Below are 26,895 nucleotides of genomic sequence, written 5' to 3'. Positions count from 1 at the left end.
AAGTAAGCCTATCTAGGTAAAGGTCTATTCCAAAAACTACAGAGCTATCCCTATCATGATGGAAGAGGTCTAATGTAATTTGTCTGCCACCAAGCACAAGACTGTTTCTCAAGGGAATGGTCTCATGCTGGGAACTCAGAGTTGGTCTCCACTGTTGGCAGAGTGGTCCTCAGAAGTGACCATAGCCAGGTGAGCTTTAGTGGTGGAGATCCATAGTGATTATCCCATGAATAACCATCCACCTTGCAACATGGGCACTGTGTAATGGGGCCCACTGGACAAGTTCAAAAGTGGATGGACAAGAAGGCTGACCACTGTCCCCAGACGAGTCACATTATAGACCTGATTATTAACACCATTTCCTTTTGATGACACACTATGGTAGACATTTTCATGGAACACATATAGGGTCCTGCTCTGTGTTCATTTGGGGAGTTGTACTCACATATCTTTTCCTCAAACACCTTTCACCAGTTTTCTTACTGTGTTTCTTGAAATCTCTGGCCATCCACTGAACTCGGATTAGAGCCTATAGGTTAGTATAGCCTCTGTCCTTCTCTCTGTCCAGGTGAAACTAACCAAGTACTCCACTCAAATATTACCTGATTGAAGAATTATCCTCCACCCATGTTATGCAGTGGTGCCCCGGTGAGGGCTGCAGGACTAATATTGTTAACTATCAGAGCTGGCTGCACATCATACCGGAACTTCTGTAAACCAGTGGTGTGTATTTTCTCTGTTTCAGCTAGGCACAGGATTGTCCCCTTTCGGCCATAGTTGGGAGAAGAGAAAAGACAATGCAACAGGGGTTGGGCTCATGGGCATTGACCTCTTCCTCATGCAACTCATCTGTGCCTTCAGGGCCTGGTGAAGTCTGATATCAAATTAACCTCTTTGGTTCGATGTTGAACAGCTGCTCTGAATGCCCAAATCCATCACATGGTTGGACAGATGGCACCAGTCCAGGCAGGCAGTTCAGGTCACAGAGTAAATCCGTGGCTAATGAGGAGCAGACATTCTCTCTTAAGGTTCAATAGCAAGCCAAAGTGTTTCCCAATGGAAAGTTCTATTATACAGATGAAAAAAGTTGGTAAGCTTTCCATCTATTTCAGATCTAGGAACAGCATCATTCACTGATACCAGTGCCCTCTCTCAAATGAGTCTGATTAGCATTTGATCCCACTATTTCTTGTGGTAACCACACCCACCTTATCAATGCTGATAAAATGTAACCACATGCCTCCTAAAAGCCCAAGGATCACATCAACGGAAACCTTGGTACCCAACGCAGAGTTCAGAATCTCTAGAAAATATATGCATATACATTGTAAATATATGTACACACACATACATGTACACACATATATACAACAGACACCATTAGTATATACGTGCACACATACTAACTGGTAAATTCATATATGTATATGTGTATAACTATATACTATAAAGGAGTGTGTGACAGGAATTTGATGTCATGCGGACACACACACACACAGATGAGCCTCAGAGAAGCCACAGGGACTGTTGGCTACAAACGGGTTCCTGCTTCCCACGGTTTGCAGGGAGGTTCACACAGGCTCCTCTTGTGATTCACCTTCCCTGGAAACATACAAAGATGAGGATTCTAACACATCGCACCTGCCCCTCAAGTTCTTAACTTATGAGAAATTATCACCTGGGAACTGAGCTAGTTTTGAATCACAGCCACCTAGGGTCCTCACTGTCCCTGCATCCTCAACAAAGAAGACTCTTCTCCAAAGGGACTGACTCCAAACACTCTTCCCTTCTTGTCCCTTCTTCAAATCCTGGCAGCAGCCCCACATGCACCTCTGCAGAGAGGACTCCTCCAGCCTCTCCGCACACACTACCTGCATGTCATTTTGTCCGATCTCACTTCATTCTCTGCACATCACCCTAACACTGTTCTGGTTCTTCTATCATTATTTTATTAATTGATCATTTTGTTTTTATTGTTATCCTAACTGGTCAGGAAGTATTTAATGCAATACATGCACATCTCAACAAGAGGCACAAACATTCAGATACTAATGTTTCTCCCACAGAAATAAGTCTGAAGTCAGATGGTGGGTCTCCAGGCACTCACCAGTTCTGTGAGGTCCCAAATCTTCTCACTTTCTCTCCCACCAACACTACTATGGAGGCTTTGCTTTGCCTTATTGTTGGCAGCAGACCTCAGGATGGCTGCTGCAGCTCCAGCTAGCACACCTGAGTACAAGAGAAAGAGCACGGCATAAATCTAGTTTGTTTACTTCCTTCACAAGAGCAAAAGTCCCCAAAAAGATCCCCAGCCACATGATACGTCCATGGGCCAGTTTTGGGCCATGGATGGGGTCAATGCTGACCAAGTGGCACCTGAGAATAGCCATAGCGTAGCTTCTAAAAGAATATAGAAGACAAGATGCAGGTAGAAGGGGTTGGAGTCTATATGCTCTGTCAGCAAAGCATGTATGTCCACTCTGCTGCTCTAGCCCCAAGATGGAAACTCTGACAACGGGACTGTGTCCTGTTCACACTAATTTCCAGGATGGAATGTCTGCCAGACCAAAGTGGGTCTGAATGAATGTTAGTTAAGTGACTGTTCTCCTGTCTCTGGCTTTGAGCAATAGTCACCTCTGCCCCAGTTTGGTCCTGCACCAGCCGCTGGCACCAAAGAGGCAGTCCCTGAGTCCTGTGTCCCCTAGTGCCAAGCTCCAACACCACATGCATGACCAACAACCACCCCATACTTCAGATGAACCCTGCCTTCTCCTCCTCTGCATGAGCCTGCTCATATTCTCACGGGTAATCTGACATGCTCTTCATGATCTTGGGGCTGCAGGGAATACTTAGAGAAGAGCAATTTCTCACATGGAGCCAAAAGTCTATAGATCAGGGAATCAGGATCTGAGCAGTGGATTCAGAATCTCCACCTGGAGGTAGGTCTTCCCTGTACTTCCAGCCACCAACGTGGAGTGGCCTCCAGGGGGCAGCAGAGATCACCTGGACATGGGGTGTGATTGGGCATCAGAGGTTCTAACAGCCAGGGAGGGTTCATCACTACCACCTGAGACCTAAAGGAAAAGTCATAGGCTTTCTATAGTGTCTATAGTGTCACCTTTCACACCAACATAAAATTCTGACTCTGTGTCCCTCACATCTCTCTCTTCTAGAATTTGCCTCTATCTCTTGCACAGGTCCAGGACGTCATGCCTCTCCAGCCCAGCCCATTTCAGCTAAAACCCAGTCACGGTCAATCCCTGTAAGGCACGGCATCTATCCCAGGAGCTGAGTGCACACTGGGGATACTGAGTCACAGAATCTAGGACCTGTCCTAGGAGCTCTCTGTGAGGACATCACCTACAGTACCTCAATGGCTCCTGCAAAGAGAAGAATTTTCTTAGCAAGAGAAGAATTTTCTTCACGTTTCATGGTCACAAACAGGGATCTGGGTAGAAACTGCACCAACCTAAGCCTCTTAAGGTCACCCAGGAGCAAGGAAAGGACAAAATCTGGAGGGGACATTCGGAACCAACTATGGGACAAGTGGGTGAAGCAGAATTCCCTGGGCTGATGGGAGGTCTGTCTGCACGGGCCACCCCTCCCTCTCTGTGCCCCTTGGGGCTGAGCCTTCTCTGAAACCACAAACCTCCTCAACAGCAGCCTCTGAACCCCTAATGATTTGCATAACCTGCAGGTGTTTCCAGCAAGGGGATAAGAGAGGCCTGGGAAGGAAACTGCCCACCCTAGGGCCTCAGGGATCAGAATTGGGGCACCTCCACCATGGCCTGGACCCCTCTCCTCCTCGGATTCCTGGCTCACTGCACAGGTGCTGAGCCCAGGCTCACACCCACCCAGACCCACAGAACTGTCACAAAGCTGGCCCTGACTCAGAGCTCAGCAGGGCACTGCCTGTGGGGGGCAGGGTGCTCATGACCCAGCTGCAGGATGAGGGGCTGGAGGGGTGAACTCCCCCCACTGTGTTCACTGGACTGTATGAGCCCTGAGGGGCTGCACCTGCCAGGGAAAGATTGTCAGGGTTCTTGTTTGTTCAAACACTCCATCCATCAGCCTATCCAGGGGGCCCTGGGGCTGAGACTGGTGGGAAAGGTGCCCTGTGTGCCCAGAGTACCCCAAAACTTGAATCTAGGTCAGGCGGGTGGGGACTACCTAACGAAAAGACTCGAGTTAAAAGCCCACCTCTCCTTTTCTCTCTTGCAGGTTCCATGGCTGCCTATGTGGTGACTCAGCCCCCCTCAGTGTCAGTGACCCCAGGACAGACGGCCAGCATCACCTGTGGGGGAGACAACATCGCAAGTAGATATGTTTCTTGGTACCAGCAGAAGCCAGGCCAGGCACCCGTGATGATTATCAATAGTAATAACAACCGGCCCTCAGGGATCCCTGAGCGATTCTCCGGCTCCAAGTCAGGGAACACGGCCACCCTGACCATCAGCAGGGCCCAGGCCGAAGACGAGGCCGACTATTACTGTCTACCATATCAGGGTGGTAGTTACACATCACAGTGACACAGGCAGATGGGGAAGTGAGACATAAACCCCTTCCCCGTCTGTGTCACCCTCTCTTCCAGCAGCAGGAGGCCTGTGCACAAACCAACGAGCAGGTCTGATCCAGGTCCCCGGGTCTGAGGTCCGCAGGCTGCTCCCGCCTCCCTGCCCTGCAGACTGGCTCCGCAGAGGATGGATGAGGGAAACACACAAATTACCGTTGAATGAGATTCCATTTGTTTGAAGAGGCAGAGCATGACTGAACATGTTCAGTGCAGACGTGGACATCATGTGAACAGGACCACATCTCACTTCTTTTTTTTTTATATAATGATTTTTTATTATATTATGTTAGTCACCATACAGTACATCCCCGGTTTCCGATGTAAGGCTCGATGATTCATTAGTTGCGTATAACACCCAGTGCACCATGCAATACATGCCCTCCTTACTACCCATCACCAGCCTATCCCATTCCCCCACCCCCTCCCCTCTGAGGCCCTCAGTTTGTTTCTCATAGTCCATAGTCTCTCATGTTTCATTCCCCCTTCTGATTACCCCCCTTTCTTTATCCCTTTCTTCCCCTACCGATCATCCTAGTTCTTATGTTCCATAGATGAGAGAAATCATATGATAGTTGTCTTTCTCAGCTTGACTTATTTCACTTAGCATTATCTCCTCCAGTGCCATCTATGTTGTAGCAAATGTTGAGAACTCGTTCTTTCTGATAGCTGAATAATATTCCATTGTATATATGGACCACATCTTCTTAATCCAGTCATCTGTTGAAGGGCATCTCGGCTCCTTCCACAATTTAGCTATTGTGGACATTGCTGCTATGAACATTGGGGTGCATATGGCCCTTCTCTTTACTTTGTCTGTATCTTTGGGGTAAACACCCAGTAGTGCAATGGCTGGATCATAGGGTAGCTCAATCTTTAACTTTTTAAGGGACCTCCACACTGTTTTCCAGAGTGGCTGTACCAACCTGCATTCCCACCAACAATGTAGGAGGGATCCCCTTTCTCCACATCCTCTCCAACAATTGTTGTTTCTTGCCTTGTCTATTTTTGCCATTCTAACTGGCATAAGGTGGTATCTCAGTGTGGTTTTGATTTGAATTTCCTTGATGGCTAATGGTTTTGAACATTTTTTCATGTGTCTGTTAGCCATTTGTATGTCTTCGAGATGAAAACTGCAGTCAGGGTCTGAGAGTAAACATGCACGGGATGACACTGACAACAGATTAGATGCTGCAAGAGATTCGTGAACCTCATGACATAAAAGTTGCAACCATTCAAAACGAAATAAGAGGGGAAAAAAAGCCTGTAAGAAATGAACAGGGCCTCGGTTGTTTGCAGGACCACCTCCTGCATCCCACTGTGCTTGTACCTAGAGCCCCCCAGCAGAGAAGACAGACAGGACAGAATAGAAAATATGCTTAAAGAAATATTGGACACAAATGTTACAAATATGGCAAAAACAACAACTGACATATTCTGGAAGCTCAACGAGGCCCAAGCATGGGAGCCATGAAGCATCGACAGTCTCACCCCCATCACAGTCCACTGCTGAACCCCAGCGTGGAAGAGTCGTGTGCGAAGCAGCCAGAGAGAACACGCTCATCATATGCTGAGGCCTAAACATGGTGGAAGCAGATTTTATTATGAGCAATGCAAGCAAGAAGGCGGTGGAGAAATATCCTTTAACAGAAAGGTATTAATGAATCTGTAGGGACTCCTGGGTCACTCATTCAGTTAAGCATCTGCCTTTGGTTCAGGTCATGATCCTGGAGTCCTGGGACCAAGCCATTTGTCCTGCTGCCTGCTCAGCGGGGAGTCTGCTTCTCCCTGTCCCTCTGCCCCTCCCCCTACTTGTGCTCTCTCACTCTCTCTCTCAAATAAACAAAATCTTTAGAAGTATATTAATGTGTAAAAAAAAGAAAAATCTGTCCACCTGAAATTCACTATCCAGTGAAAATCTCTCTCAAAAAGGAAGCAAGATAAAGCTTTCGGACTGCACGACGTCACATAACATCAACCACGGACACTCACTACAACAGCGAGGGACGGACGCTCCTCGCACAGAGGCAGAGTCGATCAGATAGCAACGTGAATGCACACACAGAGACAAAGTGTCAGCTCTGGGATCTACATGGACAAACAGAGAAACTTCTGTCGTACATTCACGCCTCTGAATGGTAACTGTGTGAAGCCGAACATAGTGACAATATGTCCTGGTCTGTGATGAATCTCAGACTAAACTCATGACCGCCATAGCATAAAATTGGGGGTGGGGTGAGAAGAACACATTAAAATAGTCTTGTGTTCTATGTGAAGTGATAGAAAATCACTGGAAGGTGGAATTTGGGAGTTCGATGGGTCCTGTAAACCCTAAAGCAACAATAAGCTAAAACCTTTCAATAACAAAGAGTCGTATCTAACGAGGTGTACTCGTTAGGGTTCTCCAGACGGAACCAACAGGAGAGGCACACAGCTGACCCCTGAACAACACGGGCCGAATGGCTCGAGTTACTCACAAGGGTTTACATGATAGTAATGTAAATGTATTTCTTTTTGTTCATGCTTTTTCCCCAAATCTGTGTTTTATTCCCACAAGACAGCCAGGGTTGGGGTGTGCCGAGCAGAGACAGGTGGACGGACATTCCTCCGGGAAAGGGTGCCTACCCTGTCTGGAGTCTCTCCCAGAGCAGAGGTCTGATTTTCAGGGAGACAGTAAGGGTACCTCATGGAACCCTCCAAGGGGAAGTGGGCTCGGGTGAGGGGTGCACAGCTACAGAGCTATGGGTAGCAGAGAAGGTCCTTCTTTATTACCAGGGACCCTTCCATGGGACATACCACATCACCACACAGCCTTCTGGTCAATATGGAACTTGGTGAAGGTCCATTTGACAGCATTTCCCTGCATGCTCCAGCACTTGGGCTGGGCTTCTACCCCCTTCCACAGGGACTGGGCAACCTCCGGATTCGCAAGGATCTTGCTGTGCTTATAGAATTTGATCTTAGAGCCATCGGCAGACTGTCCCATCTGCACATGACTCCCCGGCTGCTGCCTCTCCAGCTGGGCACAAGGGAAGGCCAGGCTCCATGAACCCCACTCAGCATAAGGGGCTGGCTGGTCAAGGAGCTGAGTGCATTCACATCTCGTGTGCCACATCGTTAGGGCATGTTGGTGACGATGCACAGGTGCTTGTGCAGATCAGCCATATGCCCATCGATGTCCTGGGCTGAGAACTGGTGCACGGGGTGAGCACAGTGGCTGTCCTCACTAGAGACTCACATGGCGCTGGCCGGGCAGGGGCTGCTAGGGCCCCACACACCAGCACCAGCTAGCCAAATTTGCCTTATTTTCTACTTCACAACATTTTCTTTTTCAGCTTACCTTTTTATGAGAATACAATATATAACACATGTAACATGTAAAATACGTATTAATCCACTCTCTATGTTGTCAGTAAGGTTTATGGTTGAGAGTAGACTATTAGGAGTTAAGGTTTGGGGGAGTCAAAAGTCATATGCAGATTTTTGACTGCACAAGTGTCAGCATCCCTAACACCTTCTTAGTTCAAAAGTATAATACAAAATTTTCACAATGTGTTCCAAAAGATACACGAATGTGGTTGACTTCCTATCTCCTTTCATGTAGCCATTGTTACAAAGTAAAGAAAGTACACATCACTAGAAATCTATAGACCACTAACTCTTACAAATAGGGGCACAAAAATCCTCGACAAAACACTATCAAATCTAATCCAGCAAGTTATAGAGAGAATTAGACACCATGAGCAGATGGGATTTATTGCAATAATATGAGGTATTTAACAGATGAAGTACAATTAGTGCAATACATCTTATCAATGGGATATAATTTAAAAATCAAATAATTATCTCAATATTTGCAGAAACAGCATTTGACAAATACAATATCCTTTCATTAATAAACCAGGCATATAAAGTGACTTTCCTGTATAAATCAGGCATATAAAATCCAGAAAGTCTGCCAGACAAAGTATGTCAATAAATGTTTGCAGGGTGAGGGTCTCCTATCTCCAACCTGGGGGTAACGACCACCACGACCCCATTTTAGCATTTCACCATCAGCCAGCACCAATAGGAAAAAAGACTGTGAGTCCTTTCCTGCCTGGGCTTGAGGCTGCAGAACCTACTTGGAAATAGGGAGTTTTTCCCTGCAGCCAGCTGTCCACAGATCAGGAAATCAGGATGTGAGCAGTGGGCTCTGAACAAATGACGCCGCTGTGCTTCCAGCAGCCACGAGGGGGCAGCAGAGATCACCAGTCAAACCGCCTGAACATGGGGGGAGCCTGGCATCAGGGGTTCTGAGAGAGGGGGGGTAGGTCACCATGACCTGAGGCCTGAGGGAAAAGGTGAAGGTTTTCTACAATATCACCTTGACACTGATGTAAAATTCTAAATTGGGTTTCTCAAGCTGGCTCCCCTAGATTTGCCTCTGTCTCTAGCACAGGTCCAGGACTTCAGGCCTCCCCACCCCATTCCTGATAAACTCAATGAATTTCAAACCTTCCTCAAGCACTGGGTCTGTCCCTGGCACTGAGTGCACCCAGGGGATACTGAGGCACGACATCTATGACCTGCCCCGGAAGCTCTCCACAAGGATAGACCCTATGGCACCTCAAGGGCTACTTAAACTCTATGCACACTTGGCAAGGGAGGAATTTCGCTCAGGTTTCGTGCTTACACACAGGAATCTGCACTGACTTAAGCCTCCTAGGCCTGGGGTCAGCCAGGGTCCAGCGTTCAGTCCTCAGGAGGAAGCTGGGATGGTCACCCCTATCTCCAGAGGCTGAAGGGACCTTATTCTGAGGGTCAGACACACACTGACCAGGACACTGACGGGATGACACAGTGAATGCCTCACATGGGAACTGCAGCTCCTGCACTGGGCACCAGTGTTCTGGAAGCTGACTCATCCGAGCTGGACATGTTGGGAACATCCTGACCATTCACCTCCTGCCTCTGTTCCCACCTCCAGGCAGAGTCAGGCCAGGACTGCAGCTTCTTTCTTTGTTTGGCAGCATCTCAGGGCTTAGGAGGATGAACACTGGGAGCTCCCAGACCCTGGAATGACGATCCACAGCCTCCCCGTGAGACTGTCTCCAGAATGAAGTGGAATCTCACTACCTGAGGCCACAGCTCTGCTCCCTGAGCTGTCCTTGGGTCAGTGACAGGATCCAGCTCCTGCAGGGACCCTGGCTCTGGCCACCAAGCCCACCCCATATGGGAAGACCTAACCCTGGGGACCCCGACAAGACATGGAGCTTGATGGTGGTTTGTTAAGTCAGGGATGGTTTCTCATGAAATTTGCATGATTGCATCTAATATTGAGGAAAACCTAAAACAAAATTGTTGACAATACCAATTGTTCCAATGCTACAGATTAAGGGGAGAAAAAAGCACCATGTATGAATAGACTAGAAGTTGTGATGCATCTCCAACAGCAGGTGGTGGTTTCACAAGTGGACTCCCACAGACCAAATCATGCACAAACATTCTAATGAGAAAGTTCCACAGTATAGTGACATGGGAAGCATAGGACCACAGTGCCTCAGCGATGCAGGGGGGACATGGTGCAGGAGGAGGAGGGAATGAGGCCACAGGCTGTACTCCCTGTATCAAGTGTTGACTGTAACTCTCAGAGGGGCCAGCCCAGCTGCATAGTCAGGCTCCTGAAAGATACAGAGGGAGCCAAGGACAACATGCAAGCAAGGTGGTCACAGAGGGTTGTCATGTGGTCTGATCCCCAGAAGGTGCCTGTGATCCCAGACCCTGCAGACAAAGGCTGGTGTCTGACCTGAAAGCTGTTTGGAGGGAGCTGGGGCCTCCCCTCTTCCTCCTCAGTCACATGATCTCATCTCACCACTGATTTATTAAGTAGGAGCCCAAAAGTGGAGGAAATTTGCATAAGTACTACCAATCACAGTCCCAGGGCCCTGGAAGGGAATAAGAGAGGCTGGGGTGGAGCCCAGCAGTGCTGTGAGTCTCAGGAGGCAGAGCTCTGGGCACATCCACCATGGCCTGGACCCCTCTCCTGCTCCCCGTCCTCACTCTGTGCACAGGTGCCGTCCCCTGCCCAAGACTGCCCACATGCTCAGACCCCACAGGATTGAGCTGGGTCTCAAGCAACCACTGAGCTCAGACCAGCACAGACTCGGGACTGGGTCCCTGGGCTGAGCCCCTGAACCTCACACCAACCTCTCCTCTTCTGTCTTTTCAGGCTCCGTGGCCTCCAGTGTGCTGACTCAGTCTCCCTCGGTGTCAGTGTCCCTGGGACAGACAGCTACCATCACCTGCTCTGGAGAGATACTGAGTAAAGCATATGCACAATGGATCCAGCAGAAGGCAGGCCAAGCCCCTGTGATGGTCATTTATAAGGACACTGAGCGGCCCTCTGGGATCCCCGACCGATCCTCTGGCTCCAGTTCCGGGAACACACACACCCTGACCATCAGCGGGGCCCGGGCCGAGGACGAGGCTGACTATTACTGTGAAGCCTGGGACAGCAATGTTAATGCTCACAGTGACACGGGCAGATGGGGAAGTGAGACACAAACCCCTTCCCCGTCTGGGTCACCCTTTCCTCCAGCCCCAGGAGGCCTGTGCACAGAGCAGGGAGCAGATCTGACCCAGGTCCCCAGGTCTAATGTCCCCAGGCCTCCCTCCCCACCCACCCAGGTTGAATCCGGGGAGGGAACGCACATAGTAATAGTAACTATGTTTCATTTGTGACTGTGGGGGGACGAATGACTGAATATGTGAGAAGAAGATATCAAAGATATACTTTATAGACCAAGTGCTTAAAAATGTCCCTAAATGAAAATTACACGAACTGAAAGTCACTGTGATATTGTCAGCAGATTCGATGATGACAAGGAAGAGATTAGTGAACTTGATTTCATGGCCGTGAAAAAATCTCTTCAAGCGAAACAGAAAGAGTAAAGCTGGAAAAAATGAATGAAGATCAGTGTGCTTAGGACAACTTCCTGCAGCCTCAAGTGTGTGGTGCAGTTAGTGACTGAGACAAGGTGGGGAGCAGGGGTTCATAGAACAGCGTTTGAAGAAATAATACACAAAATACTTCAGATTTGGTGAAACCTATGAGGCAGATTATCCTAAAGCTCCAAAACCTCTGACAAGGGAGCACAAGAGACATCACAGCACACGTTGTATGAAATGGCTGCAACCCCGCGATGCAGACGTTCTCGCAGCCAGAGAGGACAGCTGTGCTCCAGACAGAGGAACCCGCATCGCGGTGGGAGCACATTTCTCATCACAAACTGTGTCACCAAGAATACAGGAGAGCAATGCTTTCAAATTACTGATAGGAGATACCTGTCAATTTTGATCTTCATTCACTGAAAATGTCACTGAAAAGTGAAGGCAAATAAACCCTTTCTCAGATGGCAAACCTCACAGAAATAATCACCTGCAGACCTTCAGCCCAAGGACAGTGAAGGACCCTCCTCGGACAGAGGAAAGGGTGACAGACAGAAATGTGGATGTATACAATATGTGAATCTATACAAAATTTGGTACTTATAGTTGGTATCAGATATCAGAACTATACGTATACATGTAATAGGATTTTATTGGTTAATGTCCCTAGAAGATAGTCAATCTTTTTTTTTTAAAGATTTATTTATTTATTTATTTATTTATTTATTTATTTATTTATTTACTTATTTATTAGACAGAGAGAGAGACAGCCAGCGAGAGAGGGAACACAAGCATGGGGAGTGGGAGAGGAAAAAGTAGGCTCCCAGCGGAGGAGCATGATGGGAACTCGATCCTAGACCATCGGGATCACACCCTGAACTGAAGGCAGACGCCTAACGACTAAGGCACCCAGGCGCCCCTAGAAGATAGTCAGTCTTAAGCAGAAATACAAACTATATATTGGATGGAGAAAAAAAAATATATGCCAATATCAGCAAAATTGGTGGGAGAGAATATCATGTTATTACCTCCTTATTCCCTGTGAAAATTATATCATGTCACAAGGTAAGTTAGAAGGTAAGGATTTCCAACCCTAAATAAGCCATTAAAATGAAACCATTTGAACTACAAAGACTCAGAGCAAATAAGATCCATTACCTGGGATTCGCCAGAGAATACGGATCCAATCAGACCTGTATCTCATCTACACCCAGATGTATATTCATATGTCTCACACACACACACACACACACACACACACACACGCACACGTAGAGAGAGAGCACCAGAGACAGCAAGAGAGACAGAAAGTTATTTTAAGAAATTGGTCATGAAGTCCTGGGGCAGCAGGTCTGGAAGATGCAGGGAGACCAGAAGACTGGAGACTCAAGCAACAATGACGTTGCAATGGTAGTCGGAATATGGCTGCTAACATGTCAAATGATGTGCTAACAGGAGACAAGAAGAAAATTAAAAGATAGAAGTCATACTCAGATCACAAATACAAGGGTTGAGAATAACAGCAGACACGACAAGACCAACACGTGAGGGAACCGGAAGACACAGCACAGACACTGCAAAGTGAAAGACAGAAAAAAATTTTAAAGTGAACAGAGAATCCCTGAGTTGTAGGACACAGTTAGCAATGGAATGGGGTGTGATTGTGTCAGAAAAGGAGAAACAGTGGGGTGCAGAGGATGGGAAAATATGAAGAATTATTAGCCAAAATGTTCCAAATTTGATGAAAATTCAAAAGTGACAGATCAAAATCTCAACAAAGCTGAAGGACAAGAAATCAATTTAATAGTAATAAAAGAAATACCTGTCCCTTCAATATCAAACATTTAAGGCAGTGACAAGAGACAGGCTTAGAAGCAGCCAGAGGAAGACACCTGTACTCAGGGGAATGAAGACAAGGTTTGCAGTGGACTTTGCATTGACAGAAATGCCCACAAGAGACAGTGGATTAACACCTTTAAGATGCTGGAAAAGGGAAAAACTTTAATTCTTCATCTAGGGAAAATATCCTTCAAAATGAAAGCTGAATAAAAAAATATCACATATACAAAAACTGACAGAATCGCTCATCAAATGACCCATAATACAAGCAATAAGCAGACATCCTTCTGGAGGGACAAGGTGATTCCAGAGAGAATCTGAATCTACAAAAAAGAATGTAAAAATCAGAAATGCTAACTATACGGATAAAAATTAAGACTTTTTCCTTATCTAAATCTCTTTAGAAGACAATTGTTTGTCTATAGCAAATATAATAACTATGTACGGTGGAATTTCTAATATAGGTAAAATTACATGTGTGCAATGTCTGTATCCAGGACGCCTGGACTCCTCTCCTGGACTCACCCCCACTTCTCTCTGTTTTTCTGGGAAGCGAACCTCTCTGGGCTTTCGCTTCACCTGCTGTGAAATGGGGAACCTTATCTGAAGTAAGAAACATTTTTTAAATCAAATGATACATAACAGTGTAAGCATCTTACTAATTAGAGAGACTCCATGTGATCTCGGGGAGTCGACCTTGGAGGTGGAGTCTCCTGTCTCCCTCTGTGGGAATCCGAGGACAAGCTGTCAGCTGCACTGGGACCTGCATCTTGTGCGATTGGAGCCAAGCCTGAGTGAGCAGGTTCCCGGTTCCACAAAACCACAGACGAGGCCACGGTAAAAATCCTCCCACACCACATGCCAGCAGATGCGGGCTGGAATAATAAAAAAAGTAGTAAAAAACAACACTAATAACATCAAAACTGAAGGTTCGCCTGCACAACTGAACTTAGCACCAGAAGCATCACCTGTTGCTCTGATGACCCAACTACACTGATGGGAATGCAGGAAGCACCAGTCCTGATTCCTAAATACACAGGAATCTGCTGGCTGTGGGACATCACACAGGTTTGTCTGCACCCTGACCCTTTTCAGATGCACTCCACTGTACCCTGCACTCTCCCTGTTGTATGAACACAAGGGACCAGTCCAAGGCATTTCAACCCTGGGACAAGTACAGGAATCCCACCTGTCCTGCCTCCTGCACCATGTATGTGACCTTCTGTGCTGGGCTGGGCAGGGCAGGGGAGCAGCTGGCTGTGGGAGGCGGGAAACCCTGGTCCACACCCTTCCTCAGGTGACAGGTGCTGTGGGATGACCTGCAGGAGGGAAACTCAGGGTCTGAGTCCTCCTCCACCAGCAGGGGACAGCAGAGCTGCAGCAGGAGCAGCAGGACAGAGGCTAGGGCTGCCCAGGGGGACCCTCAAAGGGATACAAGACCTGGGGGTCGGGAGGGGCTGACCTCAGAGGCCATCGGGATGACCCATCCTATCTCCTCAGGCTGCAAGGACCATGTTCTGAGGGTCAGACACCCAGTGTCACCCAGGACACTGCCAGGACTCCTGACACAGTGAGCACCTCACCTGGGAAATTCGGGTCCCCTCTCTTTCCACCAGGGTTCCCAGGGACTGACTCCTCTGTACTGGGCACAGTCAGAGACCCCCCGATGACTCACACTCTGCCTCTCCTTCCCCACCTCCACCCCAACTCCGATGTGGTGCTGCAGCTCCTTTGCTCAGAAGCATCTCAGGGGCAGCAGGCAGAGCACTCAGAGACCCTGGTCCCTGGCAGGAGCATCGGCAGTCTCCTTGTGAGACTGTCTGCAGAGTGACGTGATTCCCATGGCCTGCAGGGACCACGGCTCAGGCCCTAGAGCTCACACCGTGGGGGAACATGTGATCATGTGGACCCTCACAAGACCGCAACCTCGAAGTTTGTTTCACAGGTTTCCATGAGACGATTAAAGAGATCAAATGGCTGACAGTGCCAATTGCTGGTCTGCTGTGGGTGGGGCCTGTCGTAGAGACAACAGCCCCATGTGTGAATGCACTAGAAATCCTGATGAATCCCAACATCAGGCGATTGTTTAACAAGGAAACTCCCACCTACAAAATGATGAACGAACCTGACAATGAGAGAGTTTCCCATTCTGATGACATGCTAAGTATGGGACCACAGTGTGTCTGGGGGACGCAGAGGGGACCTGAAGCAGGAGGAGGAGCGAGGAAGATCACAGGACTGCGTCACCCTGACTCAGGTGTTGTCCGCATGTCTCAGAGGGACCAGGTCAGCCCCATGGCCAGGATTCTGGAAGGCCCTGGGCCAGCCCCGGACAGTCCCCAGACATGGTGGGTGAGACAGTGATTTTGTTCTAACCCCAGGAATGTGAGTGTGATACCAAATTTGGAGAGCAAGGCTCACTTTCTGACCTGAGAGCTGCTTGGAGGAAGCTGGGGGCTCCTCTCTTCCTCCTCAGTCACCTGGTCTGAGCTCACAGGAGCTTTGAGTCAATTTGGAATCCCAGAGAGGAGGACATTTGCATAAAAACTAACAATCACAGACCCAAGGGCCTGAAAGAAATAAGAGAGGATGGGCTGAGGTTGGCCCAGCTGTGTTCTCAGAGGACAGAGCACTGAGCACATCCACCATGGCCTGGACCCCCCTCTCACTCCTCGTCCTCACTCTCTGCACAGGTGCTGCCCCCGGTCCTGCCCACAACCTCAGCCCCACCGGACCTGAGTGGAGGCTGCCCGAAACCCTGAGCTCAGGCCTAGCACAGCATCAGTGTTGGGACCCTGGGATGAACCCCTACACATCATTCCAACCTCTTCTCTTCTGTCTTTCAGGGTCCGTGGCCTCCAGTGAGCTGACCCAGCCACCTTTTGTGTCAGTGGCCCTGGGACAGACGGCTACCATCACCTGCTCTGGAGAGGAACTAGAAGATTTTTATGTACAGAGGTACCAGCAGAAGCCAGGCCAAGCCCCTGTGCTGGTCATTTATGAGGATCATGATGGGCCTTCTGGGGTCCTTGACCGATTCTCTGGCTCCAAGTCAGGGAACACAGCCACCCTGACCATCAGCGGGGCCCAGGCAGAGGACGAGGCTGACTATTACTGTCAGACTTATGACAGCAGTGCTGATGCTCACAGTGACACGGACAGATGGGGAAGTGAGACACAATCCCCTTCCCCGTCTGTGTCACAGTCTCCTCCAGCCCCAGGAGGCCTGTGCACAGAGCAGTGAGCAGGACTGACCCAGGTCCCCAGGACTGAGGTCCCCAGTCTGTCCCCTTGCTCCCAGCCCTCCAGGCAGGCTGCAAAGGGTGGATCAGTGGGGATTTGTAAGCAGTTATTAGAAATCCACTTCCCTGGGACTGTGGTTGGAGGAAGGACTAAACATGTGAGAAGCAGAAATGCAAGACATTTTTCATACACCAACTCTTTTAAAACTTCCCCAAATGAAATGGTCTGAAATTTAAAAATGCACTGGACACACTGACAGCAGATATGATGCTGCAAAAGAAGAGATTAGGGAATTTGATGTCACGGCGATGGAAAGTATTGAAAATGAAACACACAGAGAAATAAATGAAAAATAAAATTAATAAAGGCTCGGTGCCCGGAGGACACTTTCACGCCAGCCAGACAGTGTGCAAGCGTAAGGACTGTGGGAGGAAAGGTAAGGAACTGATGGTGAATCAAAAAAACTGTGAAGAAATAATCTACGAAAAGGCTTCAAATTTGGAGAAACCCAGGAACCAATATATCCAAGAAGCTCAATGAAGCTCGGGCACAGGGAACACGAGAGACAGCACAGCACACATCCTATGAAATTATTACAAACCGGCAATGCAGACACTTTCACAGGCAGATAGGAGAGCCGTGTTCCCTACAGAGAACCAGCATCGTGGTGGGAGCACATTTCTCATTACGAATGATATCACCAGGAAAACAGGGGAGGGAAGTCTTCAAAATCCCGATAGAAAATACTGTCAACCTTGGTCTTTACCAGGGAGAATGTCATTGAAAACCGAAGACTAACTAAGCCTTTCTCAGACTGCAAACTTCCCAGAACTGATCACCCACAGACTCTCAGCACAAGCGACAGGAAGGATGCCCCTCGGACAGAAGGAAAGAAAGGGTGACAGACGGAAATGTGAGTCTACACAGACTATAATAAGCTGGGGAAATCATAACTACGTCGATAAACCTAAAACAGATTTTAGTGGTTAATGTCTGTAAATACAATCAACTCCTTAAATCAACAACAATAGCAACGTGTTGGAGTTATAATGGAGGAACAAGTAGGGGCACCTGGGTGGCACAGCGGTTAAGCGCCTGCCTTCAGCTCAGGGCGTGATCCTGGTGTTCTGGGATCCAGCCCCACATCAGGCTCCTCCGCTATGAGCCTGCTTCTTCCTCTCCCACTCCCCCTGCTTGTGTTCCCTCTCTCGCTGGCTGTCTCTATCTCTGTCGAATGAATAAATAAAATCTTTTAAAAAAAAAGGAGGAACAAGTAAAACACATGACGATGAGAGCAGAAATGATGAGGGAGATGAGACCATGTTATGACGTCCTCATCCTGCATGTGAGTGATGTCATGTCACTGGGAGGAACTCTGATAAAGTAGGAGGTGAGGACTGAAAATCCACAAGAAAACATTAAAATCACGTCATTTTAACAAGGAATTATGACTACTAGGGTGCATGACTTAGGATTGTCTAAAGGGTACAAATCCAACAGGACATGGGTGTCATGTGCGTGTATGTGTCTACTTGTCTGTGACGCACAGAGAGACAGAGACAGTGGGAGAGAGACACTCACGATGAGAATCGGCTCAGGCAGTCCTGGGGCGGCAGGTCTGGACGCTGCAGGACGGGACAGAGGGCTGTGCGTGGAAGGCAGGATGATGTTGCAGACTTTTATCCGAATCTACTCTGCAGGATTGAAATGTTAAGAGGAGAGAGAGAAGAAATTAAACCATTCCAATCAGACTGCTAGAGATGAAAACTGCAATGTGTCAGATCACAAATACAAGGACTTAGACCAGCAGCAGACACGACAAGACGAAGAAGGTGAGGGAAAGTGAAGACACAGCACGGACAGGGCAGAGTGAAAGGCACAGAAAGACAAAGTGAGCAGAGCAGCACTGAGTGTAGGACAACGTTAGCAGTATCATCCACATGAGACTGTGAACCCAGGGAGTGAGGGTGGGGAGGTGGAAAAGAATATTTGATGGATTATTGGCCACAAATGTCCCAAAATCCAAAAAAAATCAGCACCTACAGATTCCAAGTTCTTGAGAAACCCTAAGCACAAGAAATATGGGGGAGGGGGGACAACACACCAATACCCATCCAGTAGCACATTTTTAAGGCAGAGAAAAAGAGACAGTGTGAAGAGCAACCAGAGAAGAGAGACACTTGGTTCAGGGGAACAGCGACAAGGATCCCAACAAATTTCTCCTTTGCAGAAATGCACACAGAGGACAGTGGATTAACATATTTACAATACCGAAAAAAACCCTTAATGATTCTTTAACCAGGGAAAGTATCCTTCAATAATGAAGGATAAATAAACAATTTTTCAGCTCTACCAAGCTGACAGAACTGATCACCAGCAGACCTGTAACACAGGAAGTAATACTGACTTCCCTCAGGCAGGACGGAGTGATGCCAGAAAGAACTGGAATCCACAAAAAGATTGTAGGAGTCAGAAATGATAACTGCAGGGATAAATATGGAGAATTATTTTGATGACTTAACTCCCTTTGCAAAGAAAATCACTGTCTGCAGCAGATCTACTCACAGCACATGCTGGAATTTATCACGCACCAGCAGTGACGGGTATGACATTCCTACCACAGTGCTGAGAAGAGAGCGCGGGAAGTGGGCTCCAATGTCTGATGCTGTCAGGTGGTGTGACGTCACCTGAATGGAGCCTGTGATGAGTCACAGATGACAGGACAGCAAGGGGTTACAGCTAAATAGCCAATAAAGACAGACAGTATGGAATCATAAAAACTTGCTCCATTACTAAAAAATGCGAGATGAATGGAGAAGAAGAACAAAGGGGAGATGGAACATCTTGGAAATAAATAGCAAGATGATCTATAATAAACGCTGCTACCCACCAGTCAGGAAATGGTCTAAGCACCACAACTAAAAGATAGATAGATATTGGGGCGTCTGGGTGGCTCAGTCAGTTAAGTGTCCAACTCTTGATCTCAGCCCAGGTCTTGATCTCGGGTCCTGGGTTTGAGCCCCACATTGAGTTTCACTCTGGTGTGAAGCCCACTTAAAAAAAAAAAAAGATAAATATTGTCCTCCCCTCTGAAGCCCTCAGTTTGTTTCTCAGAGTCCATAGTCTCTCATGTTTCATTCCCCCTTCTGATTACCACCCCTTTCTTTATCCCTTTCTTCCCCTACCGATCTTCCTAGTTCTTATGTTCCATAGATGAGAGAAATCATGTGATAATTGTCTTTCTCTGCTTGACTTATTTCACTTAGCATAATCTCCTCCATCTGGATTTTACATCCGCTATTATACCCTGCTGCTCACTCCTTCTTCCTTCTTATTCCTGAGCGTGTTCTGACTTTAGTGAATGGCTTAGACTGAGGGAAAACTAATAATAATAATTGCTATCGTTTATTAAGCACTTCCTTAATATAAGAGGGACTTAACATCCATTACCTGATATTAACACCCAGTAGCCCAACAAGTTGTGTGTTACCTGTTTTACATATGAAGAAACTTAGGTTTAGGGGGCAGGTGACTTTAGCAAGGACACATATGCAGTAAGTAGATAGAACCGTGATTCCAAACAAGGCTAACTCTGATCCCAAGGCCCTTGCTCTTTCTACAGTTTTCCTTCTCGAGAGTTGGCCATCCTTACTGGGCCCCTGAAAAATATCCCCATGAGACACCTGTGAGCAGAACTGATATTTGACAGGTACAAATCGGTAGACCCATAATGATGGTTAAAATATTTCCATACCAAGTTATGATAAATATCAATTGCCCCAAGCCCACTGAGTGCCCATGACTAACCCAACTATCCCAGCTCTTCCCACAAGGTTCCCCAGACTGGCACCAGAAACTCAATGCCATAGACTTGTAGGACCCAGCTACAGGGCTGTGACTGGTGTCACCTATGATTGGTCAGTGCTGCTCTAAAACCATCCTTAAGTGTTCTGAATGGCCCAACAATCTGAAAGCAATGTGGAATCCCAGGCAGACTTTCTCCTCTCAACTAGAACCTAGTTGGACCCTTGCTGCTGTGAGCCTGACAAAGGCAAAACTGCTTCATAATCTAGTTGGACTTAAGAAGGAGAATTATGCTAATAACCAAACAAAGCAACATTTCCTTCCCTAAGATTGTCACAAAGCCAAGAGCAAATTAATTTGGGTTTATGCTGCCTCTTACATAAGATGCTATGAAGTGGAGAGAGTTTATGTAGCATGTAAAATGGAGAATTTACTGAAATAGTTTCTCCTTTCTTTTATCCCAAATTACACGTACACTGATACTTGGGTGGAAATATTAGGTTATTTTCTTGTTCTGTAATTGATGGAAAGACCATACAATTAGAGTCAGACCAACCTGAGTCTAATTCTCCACATTACAAGATCCTGAATATATGACCCTGGATAAGTCACCTGTGTTCCTGAGCTTCACGTAGCCGTAGTTAGCGCAAAGGTGATTGTCAGGATTAAGTGAGATAGTTTACAGGAAGGTTTCATGGATAAATATAATGGTACTCTGTAATCCCAGTGATTTTAGCACCTATCACTGTGACTGGCCCATATCAATATACGGGAACTCTCTGGCTACTTCCCTTAGGACACGGACTGGCGGTATATGGTGCACTCGGTCCAGTAACAATGACAGACCCGTAGAGGTCTCCCCCTGCTACTACTCTTGCTGCTTCTGCTGATGATTTTTGCTAGAAGACACTCCTTTCAAAGCTCTTAACGCCCAAATCTTCTTTGTCTAACTTTGATCCTGTCAGCTGAAATTTCTATAACATCCTTGAAACAAAGAGAATTCCCTCCTGCTCTATTTGTTAAAGTCAGATTCCAGAACATTGGCCAGATTGCGGAGAAATACTTAGGGAGTGAACCTCTAGAGAGATGTAGGAAAGAGGAAAGGACGAAGGGCTGGAAATGAGAGCAGAAGGGAAAAGAAGGCATTTAAAGAGTGATCCAGGCAAATAGCAATAGAGTCAGTGTGGAGTTTTCTGGGTTGGGGGGCGGTCAGTTAGTAGGAACATCAGAGAAAAAAATACCAGCAGGCTAGGGCTTCCTTCCTCACAGGGTTAGATTAAATACAATAAACCAGCATCACGAAAGATGGTCCTCAGATTCCAGAAGGAGCTTCTGACCAAGGAGCGGAAACTTTGCATGGAAGACTCCGGGAAAATATTTTTTAAATAGAGAACAATTTGATAGTTTAAGCTTTATAAAATTCTGTCAGACTTGTGTGACCCCTATGTTCCATCAGCAAAAGATCAGCGTGACTTTGCCCCAAGCCTCTTTCCCTTTCGCGACAAGGTATAAAAGTATACGTACATTAGGGTTTGAGCCCCTGTGGCGAGTCGGGAGCCCCTGTCCCACAGGCATGTGCTGAATGAGGATAGCTCTTCAGCACCGGTAGGGTTCTCGCTCTATGCACGTACAGTGTTTGCTGAGCCCCTCCTACTGCAGGTACCCTGCTGGGTCCCGAGATGGGGCTTGGGGGAGGGGTTACAAGGAAGGGGGCGTGATGACGAGACAGGTGACCTCTTGCCTCTTGCCGCATGTGGTGTGAGCATATGTGCTGGTTGCCAGAGGTGGGGAAGAAAAGAGATGACTTGAACAGGCCTTCAAAGTGTAGACAGAATTTGTCTGGATAGAGGGGAGGTGGATGAAATTGCATAAGCTGAAGAAAAATAGCGGAAGTGTTCAAACAGTGCTGGAGCTCAGTGAGCAATGCCTAACACAATCACACTCCTTTGGGCTCCTTCTGGGCCTCCCCCGTTCAAGACTCAGCGCTTTCCTGAGTCCACGGAAGTTGGAAGTGCAAGCACCTCATAAGTCAGTGTCTCTGGGCCGCGGGACCGTTTCCTAACGCTTCTGGGGAACACCGTACCAAAGCATTTTCTTTTGCAGGCATTATCCATACAGATATTTCAGACTCGACTAGAGTACATTCAGAGGCATTGGCATTGAAGGCAAATTTGTACAACACTGACTCCCACCAATTCATTTTCAAGAGGGTGAAACCCCTGCCCAAGGAGGAAACCTAACTGACGTGCCAGAAGTCCATGAATTGGACCAAAAGGTTGAAAGAATGCCCACGTCTACCCTGATTCCCGGTCACTACTCTTTTCACTGCTCCCAAGTCTGTTGTACATATGGGTGTATGTGTCTGTGTGCTTACCTGAAGGAACTGTGTCCAGGCCCTTCTCTCTCTATCACAAGGAGCCCCAAGACCCTCAAAGTTGCCATCTGCGTGCACCCATCCTGCAATTCTTTCTAACGCCGTCACTACTGATGTTCTTGCCTGATACCATTTGCCACTTCCTCCAGATTCCCACAGAGGATACCAGTTTCTTATCTCTCAGCAGCACAGCTTCCTCCTGCGATCTCTGACCAGACAGTTCTACTCGTCCCTCCCTCATAATATCCCTGTGCTCATCTTGTTCCCACATAACACCATGAACAGGTCTCTGCGGCAGAGACTGGGGGGAAACGAACTTGTCCAATTCCCTGGGCCCATGTCCAGTCCGCCACAGTTGAGAAGATTAGCGGAGATGTGCCTTGCATCTTTTCTTTCAGAACCATGTTGCTTTCCTAAGGGAAGAAATTATTCCATTCTCACCCACATTGCTTAGAAAATGGCTGCCATTCTCAGTGGGCGGTAGAGTCCTTAACTCGTCCTGCCTTTTTGTTGCCATAACCATAATAGCCATTTATTTATAAACCCTTCTTTGGAATTCTTAGGCGTTGAGCATTCTGTTTCCATAGGCTTTTTCCTTTAGGTATTTGCATTGAGTAAAACCTTTGCGCATGGGACAGAACAGCAAATAGGAATAGTTAAGAAAATACAATGTCTGGTCATAATTATAAGAACTCCTAGAGCAGAAATAAATCTTAGGATAACCTTCAAATTCATCTCTTTTCTCTAGCTTGCTGCATGAAACATTGTTTCATGCTTGGTAACACACAGTCACAGATTACTTGTTAACAGTTTCAAAAACTGCTCTCCCTACATGTGTTTATGGTGCATCTGGAAGGCAGTGGGTTCCTGAATATTCTGAGTCTCCTGAATATTCATCCGTTTAGAGAATCAGTATTTACAAAGCAACTACAATGAGTGTGTTTCTGTTTTAGGCATTAGGGATACCGCAGCGAACAAGGAATAACGCAGACAAAACCCCTGTCCTCATGGAGCTGATATTCCAATCAGAAGAGCAAACCATCGATTAGATTTACAACTAAAATATAAAGTATGTTAGTGATAAGGACTAAGAAGAAAAAAAGATCAAGCAGAGAAGGAAATCAGTGAAAGTGGCCACTGTGGGCTGTAGGAGCCAGGCCTGGCTTCACGAAGAAGGTTAGCTAAGAGCTGGGCTTTGCAAGTGCGGTGTGTCAAAGGCCAAGGGTCAAGAGGATGGAGAGGGAAAAGAACAGGAGGAAAGCACAGGGTTTAAAGGAGATGAGCATTTTCAGGGGCAAAGGGGAAATTAGCCTATATGTGCGCAACATAGTTTCAAAGATGTGAGGCGAAGGTAGAATAGATTCGTATCACAGAGGATGTCGAAACCCAAGTAGAGATAACTATCTACCATCTCAATTAGCAAGATTCTGGCACGGCACTGGGCACTGTGGGGGCTCAGCTATAGAACGGCACACCCGGGAGCTTACGGTACCAGAAGCATCAAATTGTAGCGCATAACGTCCCAGTTGAGAAACTGAGACCAGAGAAAGATTGAATTTTCCAAGGTCGTACCACTAGCAGAGCGGCAAAGTGAAGCGCAGGAGTCACGTCCTCCTTCTTTCCTTCTTTCCTCCTTTCTTTCTTTCCTTCCCCTCTTCCTTCCCTTCTTTCTTCCTGCCCTCCTGCCTTCCTTTTAAATTCCCCTCATTACCAACAAAGTCCTTTTTCGTGAGCTGAAGAATTCTGATTTAGATGAGGTCCATTTACTCTGGGCGTTAAAGACAGTAGGCAAGTCAGCCTTTGACGTTTTCTTCTCTGGACCAACCGACACCAACCTATTCTATATTTGGAAGGTGCAGAACTAGGTAAATAAACCCTGATCAAGGCCTTTTAGATTTCCTAAGTTCTTTCTAGTGGCTGTTTCATCCTCTCTTTTATCACCTCGCAAGAGCTCTGATTGAAGGACAAGTTTCTCTGCCCCTCTTTGTGGTTTTCCCGCCTCACTAGCTGAATTTATTCATTTAATTGCCCTTAAAAGGCCCAGACAGTGGACAAAGAACCAGGTGCTCAGGGTTTACAACGTCTCAGAGCGCCAACTGCTGTCTCTCCTTGGAGAAGATTAGGCAGTGGGCTGGACCCGAAGTGGAAGAATTTAGATCCAAGTAACAGTAACTATGTGCTGTTCTTCTCTGGCTATGTTCTGTCTGTAGCAAGCAGAGGCATCCAAAACAATTTTATTGCCCTAGGAAGGCACTGTAGGTTCAGGACGGCCTTTTCAAAAATAGCTAGTTTAGTCTTTGAAGAATAGAAGTCCCTGGACACCGGCACTCTTCTTATTTTTTTTCTTCTTGCTTTCCCTTACTCCGACAATTAAAAGCATTGCTATGAGGACGGAGCTGTCCAGGGCAGCTCCGGGGAGCAGAGGGTGAGCCGGTGAAGAGCACTGGTCCGGCTCCCATGGCCACTGTAAGCGGGTTGAGTGTGGCAGGTGGGGGAGAGGCAGGAGGACCGAGCATCAGCCGATGAATGCACATTAGCCTCAAGGCTTTTTAAGGTCTATTCAGACAAGATTCTCCCCCCCCCCCCTTTGAATAAGTGGCTAGTGCCATCAGAATGTATCTTTTGGAAGAACACAGAGATGTTGAGTGGGCCGTGTTAAATGAAATATAAATGTATGGACGAACTGAGGAGCTAACTCCTAGCAGTGCAGAAACCCACGCTGACAAATTAGAAAGGAATGATCCTGAAGGTCGTGGCTGCACATTGCATAAGGCAACGTCTCCCTGTTGTTTGTATTATGGGATTTCTTTTTTCCAAAAGAAATATTATGTGGACCCCTATATATACAGGAAACAAAACAAAGCAAACGACAGACTCAGAATGACTGTAGTTGGACTGACACCCTGGCTGTGGCACGTTTGAGATCTGGAAATTCTTCCTATATCTTTACGAAGCCCAAATCGAGTGAATTTTATCAATTGCTGATTTAAAGATCTTCTAATTTTAGTGGAAGAGTCTGAAAGACAACATTCTTGAGGATTAAAGAAAGCTGTTTTCTAAGACAGTACGCCAGCATCGTGAGACATAGCAATTCTTTAAGTTAGAAGAACTTTCTCAATATCCCTTAAATCATAAGATGTTTGAAGTTCTGAGATTTGCTGATTTGAAACACTTGCCCTGGTATGTGTCAGAGCATGGAGGGGAGAGGGGTGCGGGGTGGGGGTTGGGGGGACAGAGGAAGGGCTGGACAAGTCCTCCCCCTTCCAGAAGGGGCAGAGGGATTATGCTCCTTCATGCTGAGTGGAAAGATGTGGGGGCAGCCCTGGGGTGGTTTCTGGACAGAGCACAAGGGGGTGATCGCTGTATTTCAGCTCTTAGAACGGCATTCCTGTGGCGGGAGGCCCTGAAGTCTGACCTGGGGCCATGGAGGGCTCTGTGCTGAGCCCCACCTCCTGGGAGAAACGGCGGGCCTGGCTCCGGCAGAGCCGCCACTGGCAGACCCAGGTCCTGGAGGAGGAGGCCGCGGCTGCCCTGCGAGATGTCTCTGATCCTGAGCCTTCCAGCCTGGATGATGTTTTCCAGGAAGGTAAGCAGCAGTTAGACAACACGACCTCGTGCCAGGGAAAACGTGCCAGCACGCACGGGTCTGCTGAGCGTCCACAGTTGAGGCTCGGCTTCAGGGAGGCTCCGTTTTGATGGGTTTAATGCGTTTAAGGAAGAGTAAAGTAATACAAAATGTAAATGATGGGGGAGAGAGATAAGCATAAGATTAGGAAAAATAAAGTACATTTTTGCATCATCCCTAGAAGCTGTCTGTAAGGGCCTGAGGTCAGGGTTCTCTTGAACACATTGGGGTGTTTTTAGTTGGTCTGTCCAAAAAGTAACGCTCAGTTTGGGCGCCTGGACTCTGGCTGCAAACGTGCTGCTGGCGAGCTGTGCGACCTTTGGAAGGTCCCTTACCCCTCAGACGCGTATTTGTCTTGCGGCAGTGGGAGCAACCGAAGTCGCAGTAGTACTTTTCATCCGTGCCTCTCAGAGCTTCTTTGAGGTTCGAATGAGACTACAAACACAAAAGTTAAAAGAAAGAAGAAAGAAAGAAAGAAAGAAAGAAAGAAAGAAAGAAAGAAAGAAAGAA

The 26,895-nt window shown here is 47.3% G+C and overlaps 1 protein-coding gene and 3 gene segments (V, D, J or C); all 4 read left to right on the top strand.

Moving 5' to 3' along the window:
* TESPA1 (thymocyte expressed, positive selection associated 1) overlaps window positions 1-26,895 on the top strand; it is a 361,089-nt gene that overhangs the window by 308,495 nt on the left and 25,699 nt on the right. For 4 of the 5 annotated variants that reach the window (XR_005837975.1, XM_040642596.1, XM_040642595.1 and 1 more), the window contains one exon: window positions 26,132-26,346. Coding sequence is in view for 4 of the 5 variants with exons in the window: in XM_040642596.1 (XP_040498530.1) it covers window positions 26,184-26,346 (163 nt within the window). In the remaining variant the exon portion in view is untranslated. Of the gene's footprint in view, window positions 1-24,751; window positions 25,941-26,131; window positions 26,347-26,895 lie in introns of those variants that run through there. The other variant, XM_040642598.1, reaches the window with a different exon arrangement.
* Window positions 3,684-4,545, top strand: LOC103675572. The segment is given in 2 exon segments: window positions 3,684-3,829; window positions 4,222-4,545. Coding segments are annotated over 2 exon segments (354 nt in total).
* LOC103675684 lies at window positions 10,467-11,308 on the top strand. The segment is given in 2 exon segments: window positions 10,467-10,623; window positions 10,782-11,308. Coding segments are annotated over 2 exon segments (558 nt in total).
* Window positions 15,880-16,598, top strand: LOC103675571. The segment is given in 2 exon segments: window positions 15,880-16,032; window positions 16,186-16,598. Coding segments are annotated over 2 exon segments (444 nt in total).

Source organism: Ursus maritimus, unplaced genomic scaffold (genome assembly GCF_017311325.1).
Source record: "Ursus maritimus isolate PB19 unplaced genomic scaffold, ASM1731132v1 scaffold_26, whole genome shotgun sequence".
Taxonomy (NCBI): domain Eukaryota; kingdom Metazoa; phylum Chordata; class Mammalia; order Carnivora; family Ursidae; genus Ursus; species Ursus maritimus.
Note: the sequence above shows the minus strand (reverse complement) of the source record. Positions and strands in the feature narration are given on the sequence as shown.